The sequence below is a fragment of the Carcharhinus amblyrhynchos genome, chromosome 5 (genome assembly GCF_965287045.1).
Source record: "Carcharhinus amblyrhynchos chromosome 5, sCarAmb.v2.hapA, whole genome shotgun sequence".
NCBI classification, from domain to species: Eukaryota; Metazoa; Chordata; class Chondrichthyes; order Carcharhiniformes; family Carcharhinidae; genus Carcharhinus; species Carcharhinus amblyrhynchos.
In genome coordinates this window covers 45,256,357-45,277,631 of record NC_137328.1, presented here as the reverse complement: position 1 = coordinate 45,277,631, position 21,275 = coordinate 45,256,357, and the positions used below count along the sequence as shown (strand labels likewise).

Genomic DNA, 21,275 nt, shown 5'->3' with positions numbered 1-21,275 from the left:
GGATTGAGTTATGAATCGCAGGAAATTAACATGCAGACACAGCAATCAGCTAGGAATCCAAGTGACGTGCTGGCCTTCATTACAAAAGGGTTGGAGTGTACAAGTGAAGCAGTCTGACTGCAACTCTTTAGGACCTTGGTGAGACCACAAAAGAGTACTGTGTACGCATTTAATCTCCTGATCTATGGAAGGATACACGAGCTTCAAGCTTTGGGAGTACAGCAAAGGTTTACTGGACTGATTGTTAGGATGAAGGGATTGTATTTTAAAGAGGGCATCAATAAACTGGGCCTATATTCCATGGTGTTTAGAAGAATAGGTTTGATAGGTTATGGATGGGGTGTTTCCCCAGGCTGGGGAGTTGAGAATTATGGGGTCATAGTCTCAGAATAAGAGATTTTATTTTAGATTTTATCGGAATGGCTGTGGATCTTTGAAATTCTCTATCCCTGCAATGTTTATCAGTGGTTTCTTCTCTTTCCAAGTTTTACCATAAACTTTTCTGCAATTGTTGATGTTCTTCATTTTGATTCATTCACATCTGAACCAAGGAGAGGAATAAATGAATTTCCTGAACAGAAATATGATGCACAGTTGGACCTCTGCCACCAGTGCTGCTCATAAGGAAGAGACTGTCTTAGTCGGAATTGCAACTTGTTTTCAGCTATAAAATGAGTTGAAATTTTAGCGACGTGACTCAACAAATACAGCCAAATTAACATGCATCTTAAAAGTATTCATCAGTCAGTTTGCTGAAGAGAAATCTCCATCTTCTATTTTAATTTCCTTTCACATGGCTGGCTGAGACAGTGGTTGTGGGGGGGAAGGTTTGTGTAGTGGGTAAATAGTAAATTTGAAGTTGTACATAAAAGTGTTTTTAGGTTTACAACAGCTTCTGCCAGCTTAATGATTAAGTGCTGAGTGGGGCAGACAAATCCACCTACAATCGCTACCAGCAGAGTTTAGGATTCAAAAGTGGTAAGTGAAACTGGAGAATAACATTTGTGGTGGAGACTGAGGCACAAGTAGGAATGTAGAGCCAGTCTGTTCGGTTGCATAATTATGGGCTTGTGTTTGTGGAAATATTTCAGATTTTTGAGATTAGTCATGTAGCAAAAATAAATGTGTGCAGTCAAAATACATTTTGATTATTTTGTGAGCTGTGGATGTTAGCAATCTGCATATGTATGACTGATACCAACAGCAAATGGGGCAGTTTAATCTTATTGGTTGTGTCCTGGAGATACTTTTGAAGTTAGGGATGTCACGTGATGTATGATAAAGGATGTGTTTTTATAGTTTTGATGTTTTACTTTCACCGGTGTATTTAGATTAGAATTTGCAGATCATTACATATCCATCTCCTGAGCAATCAGGAACAACACTTCTGAAGCCATAATTTGGTAACTTGCCACTTTCCAACTTCTAAACAAACACCAAGCTGGTGAGTTGGAAGTTGCTGCAGTCTGGAAAGAGGACAGTCTGACATTGTGTTGTAAATTTAATCTTTGTGTTTCTTCAGTGGTTTTTTTTCTCCCCTCCCCTCCCAGGCTACACTCCATTAATTGGCAAAGAATTGGCCTGAATCTGGGCATTTTCCCCACCTCCCCAACACACACACACACACTGCACACACCCCTGCACAGATACACGGACATGTGCACACTGGCACACATACACACTGAGACAGCAGGGTTCCTTCCAATCGCTTCTCTCAGTTACCCAGCAGAGATGAGAATCAAGTGAGAAGATTAATGTGTTTCTTTGTAACGGTCAATTTGCAATCCATTTGAACCTTTGAGCTTCATAATGTGTAAATGGCAAAAATGACCTTGTCCAAATTGCTCCCCTTCTCTCCTGAAGACACTGATGTGATCTGGGTTCAAGTAGCCTGCTTTCAGTATTTTAGTCCTGTAATTTGTCATTTCCATAATCATATGTACACCTGGGCAGTTGGTGTATTGGCAGAATATTTTGTTATGGGGATCAACATAGCTCAACTCTGTCCTTGCTCAATACGTCAAGTATTTAAATCCTGAGGTCACTGGTGAACATTTAGAAAGGGGACTATAGTATTCCTGTCTTAGTTCATGGATGCTGAGGCAAATTATATAGCAACATTGCTGTACATTCCTGGCAGGTATCATCCAACTAAACACAAACTAGATATTGAACCTGGAACTTGCCCTGTCTTTCTGGGATGCATTCCACATTGGAACATGCATTTACTGACTGAAGTTGTTGAGGCGAGGGAGTGGAGGAGACTAGGGCAATCAAAGTATTTTCCGAGAAGCAAAATATACTTCCTCCTTCATTCAGCAGATGGCATTTAGTTTAACAGCCGTGAAAAAGACTTTTGTCTGATGACTCGCATGGACTTTAGCACCTCCAAAAGCGTTAATGCACATGGGAATGAAAGAAAACAAAGTCACATGCAATTCCTGTTTCATTTAGTTAGCTTAAGATAAAATCATCCTTGTGCATGGGATAGTTTCAGAAAATATTTTTGTTAGGTTCAACCTTATTGGGTTGGGGAACGTGTAACCACAGATGGTTGAAGTCTGAGGTTACTTTGATAGGAAGAAACTCAGGATACTGGCAATGATTAACGTGGCAAGCTGGTGTAAACAGGAATTTGTTTTTATGGGTACTCACATTTCTGTGCTTGAAATTCAGCCAATATGTTTCAGTTCACTTGAACAGTGCCATTACTTGTCCTCCTTGTATTTTACACACGTTTTAATTCCTTGTGCATCAAGCAGAACGTGCTTGTTCAGTGGAATTTAGGCAGCCTGATCTTGTCAATGTTAGATCACTTACTATTTCAGCAAATTTCCTGATACTAAACACACCCATTTTTGACTTGGAGGGCAGCAAGACAGACTAGTGAATCCAGGGAGTACTGATACTTTTAGGTGACTGTTTAATGTTGGAAAATTATATATTTTAAAAATGGAAACTGGATTTGCTCTCCACACCACAAAGTGGGGCGGGAGGGGAAGAGTCTGGAAGTCTAAAATAAAAACAAAATCTGCCAGTGCTGCACCGTAAACATTTGCAAAGAGAGAAGTAAGATTTGTTTCCTCCTGTATCCCCTTCTTCAGAATTCCTGTCAGTTCAGTTGATGCTGTGTCGTATCACTTCAGAAGGAAAACACTAGTGTGCCTTTACAGCATTTTCCAATTTAATTCCACGTGTGTCGTCATTTAAACTCATATTCACAGTTTTGGGATTTTTTTCACGTGTTTAGTTCTTAAGCTGAATAGTTGCTTAGATTTAGTTCTACACAGTTTTGCACACCTGATATCACACCCACGTGGGAGCTTTAACATACCATCTGATCTTCTGATTGTCACAACTGAACCCACTCCTGTTAGGTTGTTAAGAGTGGGCTGCAAGTATCAAATTCACCCTGATTAAACCCAAGACTAATTACACCATCTCTATCGAGGTGAGGGAAGAGATTGATTAATTCAATACAGATGAAATTGCATAGATGATCAACATCTATATGAATCAACTTTCTATGGGATCGAGTCATTGAGCCCCCAGTGCGTACGTGTATATATTCTATTTAGTGATATTCAAATCCTGTCTTCCTATGTTGACTGACTTGTGCCAACTAATATCCATATTGTGCATTATTTAAATTGATTTCCCAATTCAACCATTTAACAAGTATGTCTGTGAAAATCCAAATATCATTATACTCAGCTCACACCTCTGGTACTGATCTTTCCCCGTCAATACTTAGAGTAAGCTTGAGTGGGGCAACAAGTAGTTAAACCTGTGACCCTTTAATGTTTGGAGACTCTGTTGAAAGGTTTTGCACCTGAACTTGGAAGTTCTGCTTGTCAAACATGCTGACAATCTGAGCCAATTGGGAGGAAGGTTAAAGCTGGGGGTTGAAGATAAAGAGGGCGATCTTACCAAAACAAATTCTAAGTGCTGAATGAGCATGAAAATGGGAGAGTCTCAAACCCATTTTCCGGGCAAGCTCCCATACATTGTCTTGAGGCACTTCGGGGCAGAAAATGACCCCAAATGTATCTATTCACGCATGGAAGCTGACTGCTAGGGGGACTGTATTGCACATATTCACTAATCTTCCAAGAGTATTAGTAATCTGTTGCTCCCTCCCCTGCCGATCGCTGTCCCGATAATCCCTGATGCAGAGTATAAAGCTCCCCGCACGCTGCCCCTTGGCCCTACCTGTCCCTGTCCCCAACTACCTGGGGAGCTTCAGTAGTTTCCTGGTCACCGGCTATCATGTGGGGTCCCTGTTGGTGGGGAACTATACGTGATCCTCACCAGTGAGGATCTCCATTGGTGAGGTCCTTAAGTGAGCTTGGATGATTCTGTGCTGGGCTCACTAATAATGTTAAAGTTAGACAATTAAATATTTAAATCAGCCAAGGGCACATGGTTGATTACTCTGGCAGAACAGGGCTGATAATATAGAGAGGCTAGAAACTAGGTGTGAATCTGGCTTTTTGCGTCTCGTGCGACCTTGCTGCTTGCCACACCGATTGACCAGCTTGATGAGGTGGTAAGATTCCACACCCCCCCCCCCCCCCCCAAAAAAAAAAGACATCAGGCCTCTGTGCCAAAACTGTGTCCACAACTCCATGATCATCCTGGCAAACCATAGTTACTGTCAGTTGCTTTGTTCACTAAACTGTGACCCTCCACCCCCCTCTCCAAAGTTACACAAAGTTGTCATAAGCTGAATGCATTATAAACCAAGTATAAAGCAGAGGTTGCTTGTTCCTTCCAGTACTTATTGTGGTTCATGTAAACCTGACACCAAAGTATTTAAAACTTTGTCTAGTGTTTGGATAAAATGCAAGTAGGTGATTTTTTTAAACTTAGAATAAGCTAAGATATGGGAGAGCAGCTTGTGTGGCTGGACTTACAGTTTGTAGACAACAAGTCTGTGCCAAGTGAATGCATCCACTGTAAGCGTGCCTTTCTCTGTCCTTTCCAAGATTATATAAGGGAGCGGAAGGAATATCAGAATATAGATGGCTTACAAACCTCAGTCACACCTAGTGTTCCCTTTGATCTGCTCTTGTATGTGGCTGCACAATCTTCTCTACCTTTTCAGTTAAGATCAAGTGTCAGATAAGCCCTAAGATGGGGTGCAATGCCTTATCTTGTCAGCTTGGATCTTGTTTGTAGTTTTACAGGGACCTTGAATTCAGTTGGATATTGAATCTTGTTTTTGGACCAAGTAAGGAATGGATTTGGGTTCGCCCAGTCCATTCTGAGCGTTGGCTTTGTAACTTTTAAGAACGGAGGGAAAAAATCTTTTTAAAATTTCTATAGGTATTTGTGCAGGCTGCCCACAAACTGAAGGTACCATGTGCTGAAATGAACAAGCCTTGCAAAACAGAAAATGTTTAGTGGAGATGTTTGTCATGCTTTTGAGAGGTGCAGGATCAGAATTAGACATCTGATCATTAACATGCGGAGTATGGTGAGTTAGTGTGGTAGCCTGGGCCTTTAAGGGGATGTTCCCAGAGGGCCATGTCATCAGGCCAGACCCTGTGAAGTGTGGAGGTGGGAAGCGTTGCCAATTGGGTGCAAGGATGCATATCCCGGGTCAGTGGAGAATCCTCAGTTGGAGCCAGGGAGGATTTTTTAATAGTTTCATAGTTCTGTCCAACTCTTTCATTGTCAATGATAAATAGGTATTTACAATAATTCCTTTGTTTCTTTAAGCCATATTGAGTCACCCTCGGTTTATAACAGAGAATGATTGTACCCAGAAACTGTTCATATTCAACACGTACAAAACCCTTGATATCCCTGAGGTTGAAGATATATCGGAAGGACAGCCAGAATCCTGACCTTATTGAGTCAGAGGTTGTCAAAAAACAGGGAGCAGGAGAGAAGCATAATGTTAGAGGACACTTAGTCATTATGGGGCAGATAGCATCCATTGAGGACTCCCATGTACTACCTACCTGATGCCAGGGTGAGGGACCTCTCGAACTGTCCATGAAGCTATATTGGAGAGGGTAGGGGAGGATCCAGATGTTGTGATCCATTTTGGAACCATTAACCTAGGTGATTATGAATCCCTTGATTATTACATGAGCCAAGTATAAATTGATGTAAAGATAAACAGATTAGGGAGGTAAATGAAAACAAAATACTAGAAAAACTCAGCAGATCTGGCAGTATCTGGAGGGAGAGTGTTCATGTTTTGAGTCTGATGTGACTTCTTTGAAACTAAAGATTAGTAGAAATGTGATAGGTTAAGTTGGGCAGAGGGGCAGGTGGAGTAAAATTTGAAGGTCAGAGATAGGTTAGAGGATGGGGGATTAAATACCAAAGATTTCACGGAACAAAAGGCAAAGGGAGTGGTAATGGTAGCAGTGGAGGAACAAAGCATGGGTCTAGGCATTGGTTAACAATAGAATAAAATCAACGACAGATCAGCCATGATCTTACTGAATGGCGGGGCAGGCTCGAAGGGCTGGATGGCCTACTCCTGCTCCTATTTCTTATGTTCTTATGTTATGTTCTTATAAACATAAGATAGCATGGGTTTTTATTCATTTACGGGATGTGGGCTTCACTGGCTAGGCCAGCATTTATTGTCCATTCCTAGTTGCCCTTTAGAAAGTGGTAGTGAGCTGCCGCCTTGAACCACTGCAGTCCCTGAGGATTTAAAATAAAGGACAGAGTTCAATTTCTGAAGTGGTTAAACTCGAAGTTGAGTCCAGAAGGCTGTAAAAATCCTAGTCAGAAGATGAGGTGCTATTCCTCATATGATGGGCTTCACTGGAACATTACTACAGAAAGATGAACAGGGCGGTGAACTGAACTGGCAAGCAATCAGAATGTGCGGCTGAGCCGAGGTTTTCTGCAAAGCAGTTATTTGGTCTGCATTTAGTCTCCCCAAGGTAGAGGATACTGCATTGTGAGCAGTACATATAGTAGAATAAGTTATGGGAAGGCAAACAGTTGTGCCTCGTGGTATAATCACCTAGATTATTAATCTAGTACCTTTTAACACTTCAAAGTGACATTACAAGATATGGGGGCAGGTTAGATCCGTCGCCTAAAAGGCTAGTATGTGGCTCAGAATAATGACAACAGTACAGGTTTGATTCCCATTCTGGCTGAAGTAGACTTGGGGCCTGCCTTCTCACCCTGAATGCAAGTGAAAAGTGTAAACTACCACTGACAAACTGCCATGGAAATGGCTGTGGATGAAGCCTGTGTGACAATAAGCCAAGGATCTGCCTTTCGAAGGGACACGCAGTAAGGAATGAATTACTGGATCAAGCAAAGGAGACAAATATGCTTCATCGCAAGCAGATGAGGTTATTGACTTTGCACTCCATTTTTCTGACTTTGCCATTTAAACAGTATCCTTTCTTTTGGCCCAAAGAGACTGTGGGGAGGGACAATTTATTCTGTGGTTAAATGTAATAGACAGGTGTAGAAAATTAATTAAATACATTAATACAGTGCTGAGTTCTCTATCACAAAGAGAAAGTTTTCATCTTTTCTCCTTAACTATAATGCTGGCAGGCATTGTAAATCTCTCTCCTCAAGCATTGTCCCCTCGTTTACAAAACTTAATGTCATCCACTCCTCAAAATAAACCTCAACTCCTTCGTTCTTGCAAACTGCTGCCCATCTCCAACCTCTCTTTCCTTCCATGTCTCTGGATTGTGATTTTTACAGACATTTGCCCGTATTGCCATGTTTGATTCTGTCCAATAAGGCTACTTCCTTGGTCATGAAAAGGCCCTAATCAATGTTTCGAATGTTGTGCTGTGACTGTTCTCTCTACTTCCCCCGAGCTGTCTGCAGCTTTCCACAGGGTCAACCACATCTTTCCCTTCAAGACCAGCTCTGTTATCCAGCTTGATAGATTGCCCTCGCTTGATTCCATTCTTCATACTGGAGCAACTCCAGCAGTGGCCTTTTTTCCAACACTCTCTGCTGTTAGTTAATTCTGGATTCCCCCAAGTAGCTTGTTTTTGGATTCCCTGCTGTACATCAGCCAAGTGCTGCCTGTCAACATTGTCATTTGAAGGGATGGAGTTAGATTCCTTGTGTAATAATGATGTCACAAACCCTTTTTCAACCCCCGGTGGCTTCTGCACTTGGATTGCTTGTTCATTATCCAGTATTGAATAGGTTGCAATTTCTTTCAATTAACCATTTGAAAGACAAAAACAATTATTGTCATTTTAAAGTGCATACCTTTGAAATTAATTCTGTTACCACCACCCCCACCCCCCCGCCCCGTTACTTTATACGTTTCAAATCCTCTGCATTTTATTCAATCTGGCGGTGAGCTGCCATCATATCCTTCTCATCTCAACCACTGCCTACTCCTCCTTCAATTCAACTGCTAAAATTTTCATGCATGCCTTTGGAACTGGAATATTCCAGAGCTATTTCTCCTCCGTACTTATCCAAAACTCTGCTGCCCATGTCTAATTCCTACACCTTGTACTATTTACCCATTGGTCCTGACTTGAATCTGTCCATTACCTGCTAGGCCACCCAATTCATCCAGTTTAAGATTCTCATCCTTGTTCTTATATCTCTTTAGCAGCCTTCGGTTATGTCATTGCTGGGTCCTTTCCAGGATATTCCACTATGATCTGTATTTAGTTTTGAGGATATATAACAAGTATGATGTATGATTACAGTAATGCACCTCATTAATAATGTTGCTGGACTCTTGAGTATTTGCATACTTCTCAATGTACTCCTAGCTATCCACCTGATGTGTAATATATACATGGGGAGAATTTCTAAGTAACTAACTGCAAATTTCAAAATGTTACACCTTTTTGCTGCAGTACTGTTGCTCCATACTGAAAAATTGCCTTGTTCCATTTAACAGGTGCAGGAACTGAGCAGCGTTTATGTATCCAAACTGCCAGAAGTCTTCTGACTTCTACAAATTCATCAACTTTAAAGATTGTGGACTCCAGTGAGACCTCACCACGACAGGAAGGTACAAATCTGCAAACTGTCTTAACCAACCAACAAGCAACATCTGCACCTCATGGTATGTATTGTGATGAACCGCATGACAAGTGTTGCCTTCAAGAGCGAACAGGCTCCTTGAGCACCAGTCTAATAAGAGCAGTCTGTGGTGACTTAACTGCAATTTCAATTAAATGAAACCCAAAGCTGAACAGTACTGTTAATAACATAGGGCAGCACGATGGCAGAATAATTAGTACTGCAGCCTCACAGCGCCAGGGACCCGTGTTCGATTCCCAGCTTTGGTCACCACGCAGAGTCTGCACGTTGTCCCCTATCTGCATGGGTTTCCTCTGGGTGCTCCGGTTTCCCCTCGGTCCAAAAGATGTGGTTAGATGCATTGGCCATGCTAAATTCTCCCTCAGTTACCCGAACAGGTGCTGGAGTGTGACAACTAGGGGATTTTCACAATAACTTCATGGCAGTGTTAATGTAAGCATACTTGCGACACTAATAAATAAACTCGCAAGCTTAAAAATATTAGAAACTCGAGCTCTCTTTTTCCCATTTCTGGGATGACCTCTTCCAGTGCTAATGGACTTGCATCAAATGTAAAAAAAACTTAAAACTTTTAACACTTTTCAGTTGTTAAACTAATTTTCAAAAGCTGTTCTAAGAACGTTTCAATATTTAACGACTATAAATCTCAGCAGATGATTTATTGTCTGTGCAAACGCCATATCACAGTTATTCATATTTTCATTTTCCTGCTTTTGTCTCCAACCCTTCAATGTTTTTTTTCCAGAATGTTTAATTTAATTTCATCTCATGTCTTGATTAAAATTTAATCGGGGTCAGCTTCCCCACATGTTGATCATATCCGGCACTGCAATTCCAAAATTCCTTAGATTCAGGAACGCTCCCATTAGATTGGAAGTCTACAATTTTACATCAATTTTCAAGCAAGGAGGGAGAGAGAAAACTGAGAGCTTCAGGCTTGTTAGCTAAACATTAAGTGTTGGGAAATGCTGGAATCTGTTATTAAAGAAGTCTTAACGATACACTTAGAAAAGCATAGTATGATTAGAACAAGTAAACATGTTTTTACTAAAGGGAAATGCTGTTTGACAGATTCATTATTTTTTTGATGGTGAAACTTAGAGTAGGAAGGGGGGAAACCAGTAGATGTAGTGTACTTGGATTTCCAAAAAACAATTCAATTGTGGTGCCGTACAAAAGTTTAACAGGCAAGATAAAGTCTCATGGAGTTGGAGATAATATACTAATATTTATAGAGGCTTGGTAGACACTGGGCATAAATGAAGCTTTTTATAAAGTGGTAGGCAGTGAATAGTGGATGCGACAAGGAGTAGAGCTGGGCTCTTAAATGAAACGACAATAACGTATCTGAGTTAGTTGATGACACCAAATTAGGTTAAAAGGTAATCTGTGGGGAGGAGACAGAAGTTGCAAAGAAAAGGGCAGGTTAAATGAGCAGGCAGCAAGATGACAGGTGGAGTGTACTGGGAGATGTGAAGTTATTCACTTTGTAAGAATAGAAAAGTGCAGTATTTTTAAAAGATGTGCACGTTCAAGTGCTAACGTTCAAAGAGACTTGGGTGTGTTCATATAAGGAATGCAGAAAGGTAGCATGCAGGTGCAGCAGCAATTACAAAGGCACGTTGGCCTTTGATGCAAGAAGATTAGAGTACAAGGATAAAGGCATTTCTACAATTGTATAGGGTTTTGGTGAATCTAAATTACTGCATGCAATTTTGGCCTCCACATTTAAAAGGATATACTTGCATTGGAGGTGATACAGTAAATATTTGTTAAATTGATCCCTGGAATGAGGGTTATCCTGTGATGAGGGATTGGGTAAATTGGGTTTTTATATTCTGGGGTTTCAAAGTGTGAGATATAATCTCATTGATTTCTACAAAATCGTGCTGAGGGATTGTTTCCACTGGTAAGGGAATTGAAAACATGGGAACACAGTCTTGAGATACTGGTCAATCGTTTCAGACTGAGATGAGGAGAAATTCCTTCACCCAAATGGTAATGAATCTTTAAAATTCTTTTACCTCAGGGTTGTGAATGCTCCAGAGTTGAATACTGTGATAGACAGATTTTTGGTTTCTCAGAATTAAGGGATATGGGGAGCAGGTGTGAGAATAGAGTTGAAGCCCAAGATCAGCCGTGATTGTATTGACTGGCACAGCAGGCTCAGTGAGTCTACTCTTGCTTCTGTTTCTAGTATTCACTGTTTCTTCAGCTCTGGCTTTCCACCACCTCACTGCCCTTTCAACAGCACATCTCACATCAAGTTTTGGTTGTTCCTTAACCTCATTCAGCTGAACATTGGGAAAACTGAAATCATGATCTTTGGCCTCTCACCACAACCATTTTCAATTGATGTCATTGCTATCTATTGACTCTTGCAGGTTGATGCAAACTGCACCTCTGTGTTCTGCTCAGTCCTTCAGTATTTCTGCAGGGATGTCAATAGTGGTCATGATGTGGAGATGCCGGCGTTGGACTGGGGTAAACACCGTAAGAAGTCTGACAACACCAGGTTTAAGTCCAACTGATTTATTTGATAGTAAACTCACAGCTTTCGACGAAGAGGTAAACCTCGAAAGCTGTGAGTTTACTATCAAATAAATCAGTTGGACTTAAACCTGGTGTTGTCAGACTTCTTACTGCAGGGTTGTTGCCAGAGCCCATAGCCTTTGCTGTATCTACTGCCTTCAGCTGTTTATTAGCATCACTTGCAGTGATTCAAAATGGCTGAAGCCTGGCATCTGTGATGCTGGGAACCTCAGGAGGATGCCAGGGTGGATCATCTACTTGGCACTTCTGGCTGAAGTTGGTTGCAGATGCTTCAATATTGTCTTTCGCACTGGTGTATTGTGCTCTCCATCATTGAGATGGTGGCTGTTTGTTGAGCCACCTCATTCCAATAGTCCATCATTCACACCTTGATGTTGCAGGACTACAGAACTTTGGTCTGATTTGTTGGTTATGGATTTGCTTATCTCTGCCTCTCACATGCTGCCTACCTTGAGCATGCATGTAGTCTGGTATTTTAGCTTCACCAAGCTGACATCTAATTTTTAAGTATGCCTAGTGTTGCTCTGGGCCTGTCCTCCTACACTCTTGAACCAGGTTTGGATACAATGGCGGATATTCCAGGCCACGAGATTGCAATTGAATGCAGTGCCTCATGGATGCTGTGTTTTAAATTACTAGATTTTTCCTCCTTCTATCCCATTCAGCACAGTGGTAGTGTCCAAAGACTGTGGTGGTCATTTCTATCAATGCTGTCATGGAAAGATGCATCTGAAACAGGTGTTAAGTTCAAGAATTCACTAACACCTCATGGTTTGGTACAAGCGTACAAGTTTATTAGGAGTTCCTTCTCTGTCTTGCGTGATGTTACTAGTCATCATCTTCTATTGTTCTCTCTCACTCTTATTCTACATTACTCCAAAGAGCACCCATTTACATCCATTGGTCAATGCAACACATTTGCAGAACTGACTGACACTAATTGGTTCTGACTTCTGATCATACACTGCCCATGAATTAGTGATCTCTGCTAAGGTTAGCTGATCAGGATCTATAAATGTATGCAGCAGTCTCATAATATTGTAACATGCCCCAGCACAAGTAAATCCTTAGCATGATTTATCCTGTGAGAAAATGTTAGTACAAATACATTGTGGAAAATATTATTAAAAAAAACAGTTGGTTTTCCACACGGGAATGTTGGGGAGGGTGAGATAGCATCAGCTGATACCTCTTATTTGGCTAGCCGATATGTCCTTCAGAACAAAACCAGCTCAGTCAGTAGCGATGCTACCGAGCCACTCGTGGTGATGGGAATTGAAATCCTCCACCCAGAGTACATTCCGTACCCTTGCTACCTGTAGTGTTTTTCTAATTGGTGTTTGATATGGAGGAGGTAATTTGGTGGCAATTAGGAAGAGGTTTCCATCCATGTTTGACCTAATGCCATTCAATTCCTGGTGTCTAGAGTTGATGTTGAGAACCCCTGGGCCACTGCAGTGTGATTGTATAACGCTCTGCTGCTGTCACCTCTGGTGAGTCTGTCTTTCTGCCAGAAAGGATATAACTAGGGATGATGATCGAGGAGTTTGAGACATTGCCTGTAGGGTATGATCTGGCAAGTATGACTGTCAGATTGTTCTAATTTGAGCACAAGTCCCCAGATGTTAATAAGACGGACTTTACAGGAACAACTAGGCAGGGTGAGTTGCTGTTGTTGTTTCCGGTGCCTTGATTGATATTGGATGACCCAATTCATTTTATTCTTTTTTGATATATCTGTAGCAGTTTGGACAAGCTAAATGGTCAAAGTTGAGACAGACTTGATTACATCAGTAGAATGATTCATATCAGATATGCTCAAGTGATCAAGATTAGAGAAGTGCAGATACCTTGGAGGGCTATAAGGTTGAAGGAATTTAGAGGTACAGAGAAATGAGGCCAAGAAGAGATTTGAAAGCTCAGATAAGACTTTTCAAATCAAGACATTGCCAAACTGGGAGCCAGTGTATATCAGCCCAGAGGTGATGGATTAGTTGAGTTAGGATCCAGGCAAGAGCTTTGAATGCCCTCAAGTTTGCAAAACATATAACATAGGAAGTAGCAATGGCATGAATGACAGTTTTTGTATCAGATGCAGTCAGGCCAGAATTGGGACAGATGATGTTACAGAGGTGGATCATCTGTCATCTATTTGGTTGCTCTCTATTTCCCCTTTGTGGGAATGTACTCAGATTATTTTGTCAGGAAAACAGAAGTAATTTTAAGTGATCTACATTTGTACTATTAAATATTAGAAATAAGGTATAGATTTAAGTGGGTTTAATTTTGTGTTGCTGTGTAAGCAAGGGTAAATCTATTCACGTTTATGGCGATATGATGGCCTAATGGTATTAATTCTAGACTAATAATCCAGAAACCCAGCTAATGTGCTGGGGACCTGGGTTCGAATCCCCAGATGTGGAATTGAATTCAGTTTAAAAGAAAATCTACTGATGACTGTGAAACCATTGTCAATTGTCAGAAAAACCCATATGGTTCATTTAATGTCCTTTAGGGAAGGAAATCTTCTATCCTTACCTGGTCTGGCCTGCATGTGACTCCAGAGCCACAGCAGTGTGATTGACTCTCAACTGCCATCTGTACAAGGGCAATTAGGGATGGGTAATACATGTTGGCCAGCCAGCGATGCCAATATCCTACAAATGAATTAAAAAAAATACAAGTCAAAGGAGGTATTTCCATCTGGGGGTTTTTGGTTTCATTTAGCATTCTGCTTCTATTGTGCTTAGAGAGGGTTATGGTGTTTGAACAAGTTAGAAGTAGAAGTCGTTACTCATCAACCAGGGATACATTAGGTTAGAAAGGCTCTTTGAGTGTAGTTTTGGCTGATTTTCCAGCAGTTGGATTTGGAGGGCTAGAGAGGGATCATCTCTCAGCTTTGCTAGAAAAAAGAGTAGTGGTCAAGAAAGCAAGAGCAGGAAAATACAGAAGTAAAGAAAAGTTTCCAAGAAATCTGAAGTTGAAGGAGCAGGAAACAAAGCCTTTGGGAACAGAATGGATGTTGTATCTGGAAGTTAAAGGCAGTACTGGAAGAAAAAAGCAGATGAGGTTGGCTACAGCCAACCACATATCTGAAACAATTTTAAGGGTTGGTATACTTACTTCATATGTTTAAAGCAATATATCATGTTTTGGACTGAATACCTGAGTTTGTGAAAAAGCGTTTGAGACAAAGGAAACCTGAAAGGTAAGTTGGAAAATCTAGAACTGGTTTATTGTAAGTGGAGTGGACCTTGTTTTTTTGAAGGGTAGTTGGAAACTCGGGAGTGGATTCTTAATGAAAGCAGCTGATAGAAAGCATTCATAAGATAAAATAAAATCGTAGAATCCCTACTGTGCAGAAGGAGGCCATTCAGCCCATTGAGTCTGCACTAACAATAATCCCACCTCAGCCCTATCTCCTTAAGCCAACATATTTATTCCGCTAATCCCTCTAACCTACACATTCCGTGACACCAAGGTGCATGGCCAGTGTACCTAAGCCACACACTTTTGGACTATAGGAGGAAACCGGAGCACCTGGAGAAAACCCACGCAGACGTGGAGAATGTGCAAACTCCACACAGACGGAGACCCATGCCGGGAATCGAACCCGGGTCCCTGGAGCAATGCTAACCACTCTGCCCATTGTTGGAAAGAAGATTCTGAAGCATGATATTTTGGGAGTGGAGTTTGGAAAAACTCATGACCATCATCTGGGGGCAATTTGAGCAGAAATCCATGGAAGATCGCAGGGGGAGTATTGTATAATAATTAAACTTTTCATATTTAATATTTTTTTTCCTTGTTAAAACTAATTCCGGGTCCTGGGATTCCATTCCTGCACATTTTCTTTAAACAAAATTACAATCTTTGGAGCCAGGGTTCCATTCTGGAACTAGTTGAGATCATAACAATCTCCTCCTTTAAAGACTGCACACTGCTGCATTTATATTTCTGACTCCCAGTCTTCAATTTAGGTTTACTCATGAATACTCCAGTGAGAAGGAACACAGCTATATGTCACAATTGAAAACAAAATTACTTTCAACTCATGAGACCACTTGAACCTAAATGTTTAGCCTCCTCTCTGCAATCTGTTTTAATTAAATATTGACAAATTAGCTTGATGCAACAGTACAACATGGTTTTGTGTAATCTTCATTTGTGCTCTGTACCTTTTTGACTGCAAACTACTTCATTCAATATCTGATTAAATGAAAAGAATCAAGGAACAAATAGCAAGTTTTATTAAACGTCAATGTGTATGATTCACCATGGCTTCAAAGGATCTAAAACTGTAACCTGAAAATCTTGTTTGAGCAGATGTGGAATAATATTAGCAAAAGGTCACTTGCAGGGTGTGCTTCTTATTTTTTTGTATACTTACCAGGAAACCAGAGTGCATTTTAAGAACTCGTTGTGTTAAAGTGTGTGACAGTTTTCCTTTTGCCATTAGTCTTAAAGCCTTCCTGTATCACGTATCATATCTGCTTTAGAGATTAGGTTTATCCATGAATACTCCAGCGTGAGGAACATGGCTATTTGTCACAACTGAAAACAAAATTACTTTCAACTGACGAGACAGATGAAGAAGGGTGATACCAATTAAGCCTAAATGTTTAGCCTCTTCATTGATCAAGTAATCACTTACGTTTCCTCTGCAGTTTGTATGAACAAAATGTTGCCAAACAGCCAATTCTCAGATGAATGCAGTTCTTGAATCCGGTTCTTAAAAATGGCACCAGAATGGCCCAAGGTGCTTCTCATTATAGGGCATTGTCTTACTTCTGTTCTTGACATGTCCCATCACACAGCAATACTGTGAAGCCAGCCAGTATGAACTTGAAAGCATAAATCTTTGGCTTATTAGAACTTTAAAACCTAGAGTCTTGTGCTGCAGAAGAATTATATTTTTAAATCTTCAGATCCTGTGGATCACAGAATCCTGACAATGCAGAAGGAGGCCATTCAGCCCATCAATTTTGCACCAACTATTACCCAAACCCTATCCCGTATTTTACCCCACTAATCCCCCTAACCTATATTTATCTTTGGACACTAAGGGCAATTTTCCATGACCAGTCCACCTAACCTGCGCATCTTTGGAGTGTGGGAGGAAACCAGAGCACCCAGAAGAAATCTATGCAGACACGGGGAGAACATGCAAAGTCCAAACATACAGTCACCCAAGGATGGAATTGAATCTGCATCACTGGCGCTGTGAGGAAAAAGCGCTAACCACTCTGCCACTGTGCCATCCACATGGTGATAATAAATAGAATAACGTAGACACATATTAATAGCATGCTGAATGCTTCACTTAATAAAATGTAACATAATCTCCTTTCTTGTTGCCCTAGCTTAATGCTATTTTCAGATGTCGTTGCTTTTCACAAGCGTTAGGATTGAATTGGCCCTTTGTATTATCTTTATATTATATCTCTTCTCCCTTTACTTAAGATATCTTTCCTCCTCATCTACTTCCTTCCATATTTTGCACCATTTCCTTCCTATGCTCAGGAAAGTTGTTCTGTGGGAAATTGTTGAGTGGGACACAGGTATTTCATTCTGCATGCAGTAGGTGAGTGAATGTGCCTGTGTACTGGGCTCATGGATAAACGATAGCATCACTATTTGGTAGTACAACTTTCACCATTTTGTCAGGAATGGCGATTTTATACTCTGTACGTGATGAGCATCTTTCACATATCCTGCCTTAAACACTTTTTTGCAGTACCTCCCAACAGTACTGGTGCGCTGAAATCCATTATGAAGAAAAAAGATAGCCCCAGAAAGCATGAAGCAAATGGCACAAAGAAGAACCTTCAGTTCGTTGGTGTCAATGGAGGGTGAGTGTGAAGTCTTCTCTGTTATAATTCGATGAATTCGTCCTGAATAACCACAAATTACTACAAAGGAGCAGGGGAGTTTGAATTTGTTTCATTCTCCACAGCAAATCTCTCTAATAAACAGTACATGGTTTGTTCAGCTGAAATAGAATGGCAAATTTATTACTTAAGCATTTGGAAAGCTTGAAAAGCTGACAAAATTCAGACAGCTGGATTTTACTGAAGGGAATTGTGTTGTCTCTATAATAAATACATACCATGGCATTCTGAATTAATTTTATGATTTGACTTTGTATGAAAATGATGCTTGTGTAAAAGAAAAGGCTAAGAAACTGTTAATTTCTGTGTGGTGCATGTATGGTCAAAGTATGTAAGCCAACGGTACTGTAAACATTCCCTCTAATGGGCTTTACTGGCGATGTAGCTGCAGTAGCCTGTCAATCCCTCCATTAAACACTTGCACTGGAATGAACTGTCCATCTTTGCTATCTCAGTTCAAAAGAAAAATAAACCTCAGCTATTAACTGAATATTTAGATCAAGTGAATTTGAATGAAGACTTCCTCCAGTGAAACTTTTATGTTGCAGTAAACACTTGCAAGCAAACTATAATTTTGGAAAAAGGCCATTTGGCTTTAATTGCTCTCTTGATAGCAATTTTGATAGACTAACTACGCTGTATAAAGTTTTCATTAAATTTCATTGCTGAATTTGAGTGACAATCTTTACTGTTCTAAATTTTAGATTGCCCCACAAGTGGAAATAATTTCTCTTCTACCCCATCAAACCCCTTTATAATTTTGCCATTAGATCTCTTTTCTAGAGACCTCTTTCCTAGAGAAAGGAACCCCAGTCATATTCCCTCTTTCCTGATGGTTGCATATAACCTTCCAGTTTTGATATCATTTGCTGTACCTTTTACAGTGCATCTATACACTTTTTGTATTGCAGAGACTAAAATTGCATACTGTGGTCCAAATAAACATAAATTCCCTGCTTTTCAATACAATTCCTGTACAAATTAGCCCAGTGTGATGTTTGCATTTTTATTGCCTGGTTAGCCTGTGTTGCTACTTTTTAACTATTTGTGAATCTGTCCCCTGGATCTCTTGATCCTCATACTGCATTTAGACTCCTCTTTCCCAATAGTATGCAGCCTACTTATGTTTTCTACCAAATTGCATCAACCACGACTTAGTGAGATTATTTTTGCCAATTGTGCACCCATTCTGTAAATTTATTAACATATTTTTTTCTCCCCACCCTGCTCTTTCCACTCACCAAAATAATTGTAAACTGATAATGGCAATTTTTTTCTGCCCATCCTTCAAAATGACAATATAGAATCGCTAAAGCAAGCAACTATATTTTAAAATACAATTTCTTTATAGTAGCATCATTAATTTGAAGCAATGGCAGTAATTTTTGCTGATGTCTCATATCCGATGCATCATAGTATCAAAAAGAATGAAGCAATTCTGTAGTTTACAGATGCTTCATAAAAGACGAATGAAACTTGGTGTCTGCCACACATGTAGATTTGGTGTCAAATTAATTGCCATACTGACATTAGCCAAATAATATTATTGCTCACAGTGACTCCTCTCTTGATCCCCTTGTATTCCTCATTCTATCACCATGGCCTTGGTTATCTTTCCGCACTGTCTTCCTCCCTGAATCTGTCTTTAAATAAATCTCTGACTCCCCTAATTTCATGCTAGCTCTCTTGTGCATTTAGACATCTTGCCCCTTTCCTTCATGTTACTGTTTTCCCATTCTTCCCTAATTGGAACGAAATTGTGGCTGAGGCCCAAAGACACCACCATTGGGAAGTTGGCTAAATCAAATGTCTGCGTGTTCTGTGAAGCACAGAGCTGCTGCTATCTAAGAAGTTAAAAAGTTTATTACCATAATATGGGGTGGCCATACAATTCTGGAGCAACTGAAATAATAGTGCAAGAAATGGTAGCTGAAATGACACTGCAAGACTTGAGAGCACTGGAGAAGAAAGTTATTCACCAGAATTCCACAGGAATCAGAACAGGCAAGGGGCGGGTAATGGGAAGGTCTGTTGACATTAGGCGAGTTTTCCAGATTCCAGCTGTAAAAGCTCGCCCGTTGTGTTTGGTAAGGAGGTACTAGGGCTCCTGGGAGTGTAATGGGTGCTGAGGTAGATCAGAAAGATCCCGGGGAGAATTTGGTATGTGAGGAGTGGGAGAGAGTTGCTAGGTGGGTGGAGTTGGAAAGTGAACTCAGTGTAAAATGTACTGGAGGTGGTGGGAATGAGGAAGATTGATTCTTGGGCTGGAAATAGTGGGAGCAGATTGTGGGTGTTCAGACAATGCTGGGTTCTGCCTGAGGGCTGGTCTACTACAGGGAAAAGCATGAGTGGTTGAAAGTGGTGAGATGGCATTAAGGAGGAGAGAGAATGAAGAGTGGCCGAAACAATGACAGCAAGAAAGTTGTTTGCAATGGGTGGGGTGGGGGGGTGGTGGGAGGAGAGTGCTGCAGGGGCACAACATATTCCTTAAAAGGGGTTCCTGAATAGTGACTGACAAGCAAATGTGCTTGTATATGTGTTTAATTTTTCTCACTGCGCAAATGAAATTTAAGGGATAATATTTCTAACCCATAAATGCAGATAACTTTCCAGTGTTTGCACAGCAATGCCACAGATAGGTGAAAATGTTATACTTGCCTTTTTAGGTATGATAGCACTTTCATTTCAAAACAGTTGACTGTGCAAGTTGGCAGAACATTTGCAAATAACTTGTGCACCCTCTGTACCAGGCACTTTATTACAGCGATTTGGCTTCTAGCCAGATATACTGTTCCGGTTGCAGTCTATAATTACCCAAAGTATATCGAGTGATTTTTATTCTCTTAGGTATGAAACCACATCCAGTGATGATTCCAGTTCAGACGAAAGCTCATCTTCCGAGTCCGATGAGGAATTTGAGGATCAAGATTATTCCAAGCATGAAGTTGAGATTAATCGTGAAGTGCTGCCAGACGGACCTGATGTGTGTAGGACTGAGATTGCAAATGTATCAAATGAAAAAGAGATTGCAGCGTTGGAAGGAAATGAAAAGGAAGCTGACAAAGTGGAAATAAGGGAGAAGTATAACCATTTTTATGAGAAATATATAATTTGTATAAAACATAGTGTAAGGGACTCTAATAATTTTTTTGAAAGATAATCCAAATGCAAGTGTACATAAATTTGTTACTAATTCCGACAATTTTTAATTGCAAACAAAACTCAGTTCTTCTGAATCCTCTGCTAGTACATTTGTTTCAGTAATATCATATTCCCTATGGGTTATTAAAATGAGCCACGGCTCTAATGGTAAAATGCTAAAAGGTAACTAGGTTTTCCCACATGAAAGGAAAAAATACATTGGTAAGCTGTCAAAGGCCTAATGGTGGCTTGCTAGTGTCAGAAACTCGCAACCAAATTATCTGCCTGCTGTTTAACAGGAGAATGGTAGATGAATCGGATTTGGTAATGCAGTAATAAAAATAAATGGATACTTTTTACCCTTGCATGCTTGGATTAACGAATTTATTTTTTTCAAACATTAGGTATGAGTTAAATGAAAAGGTGTTGTCAGCTTGCAATATACTAAAAAACCAGCTCAATGATCCAAAGGCAATGGCAAGCAAAGAAGTGGTAAGTTAAGTTAAACATGAAAGTGCAGGTTGGATGGATTGGCTGTGCTAAATTGCCCCGTAGTGTCTCGAGATGTGTAAGTTAGAGGGAGGTTAGTGAGGTAAATATGTGGAATTATAGAGATAGGGTCTGGGTGGAATACTCTGTCAGAGAGTGGGTGCAGACTCAATG

General features: G+C 40.4%; 1 protein-coding gene across 5 annotated transcripts in view; it reads left to right on the top strand.

The window, feature by feature from the left end:
- The window catches only part of kank1a (KN motif and ankyrin repeat domains 1a), a 252,018-nt gene that overhangs the window by 216,544 nt on the left and 14,199 nt on the right, over positions 1-21,275 (top strand). For all 5 annotated transcript variants that reach the window (XM_080188718.1, XM_080188719.1, XM_080188716.1 and 2 more), the window contains 4 exons: positions 8,882-9,049; positions 17,318-17,432; positions 20,319-20,552; positions 21,017-21,104. In XM_080188718.1, coding sequence (XP_080044844.1) covers positions 8,882-9,049; positions 17,318-17,432; positions 20,319-20,552; positions 21,017-21,104 — 605 coding nt within the window. The remainder of the gene's footprint in view (positions 1-8,881; positions 9,050-17,317; positions 17,433-20,318; positions 20,553-21,016; positions 21,105-21,275) is intronic.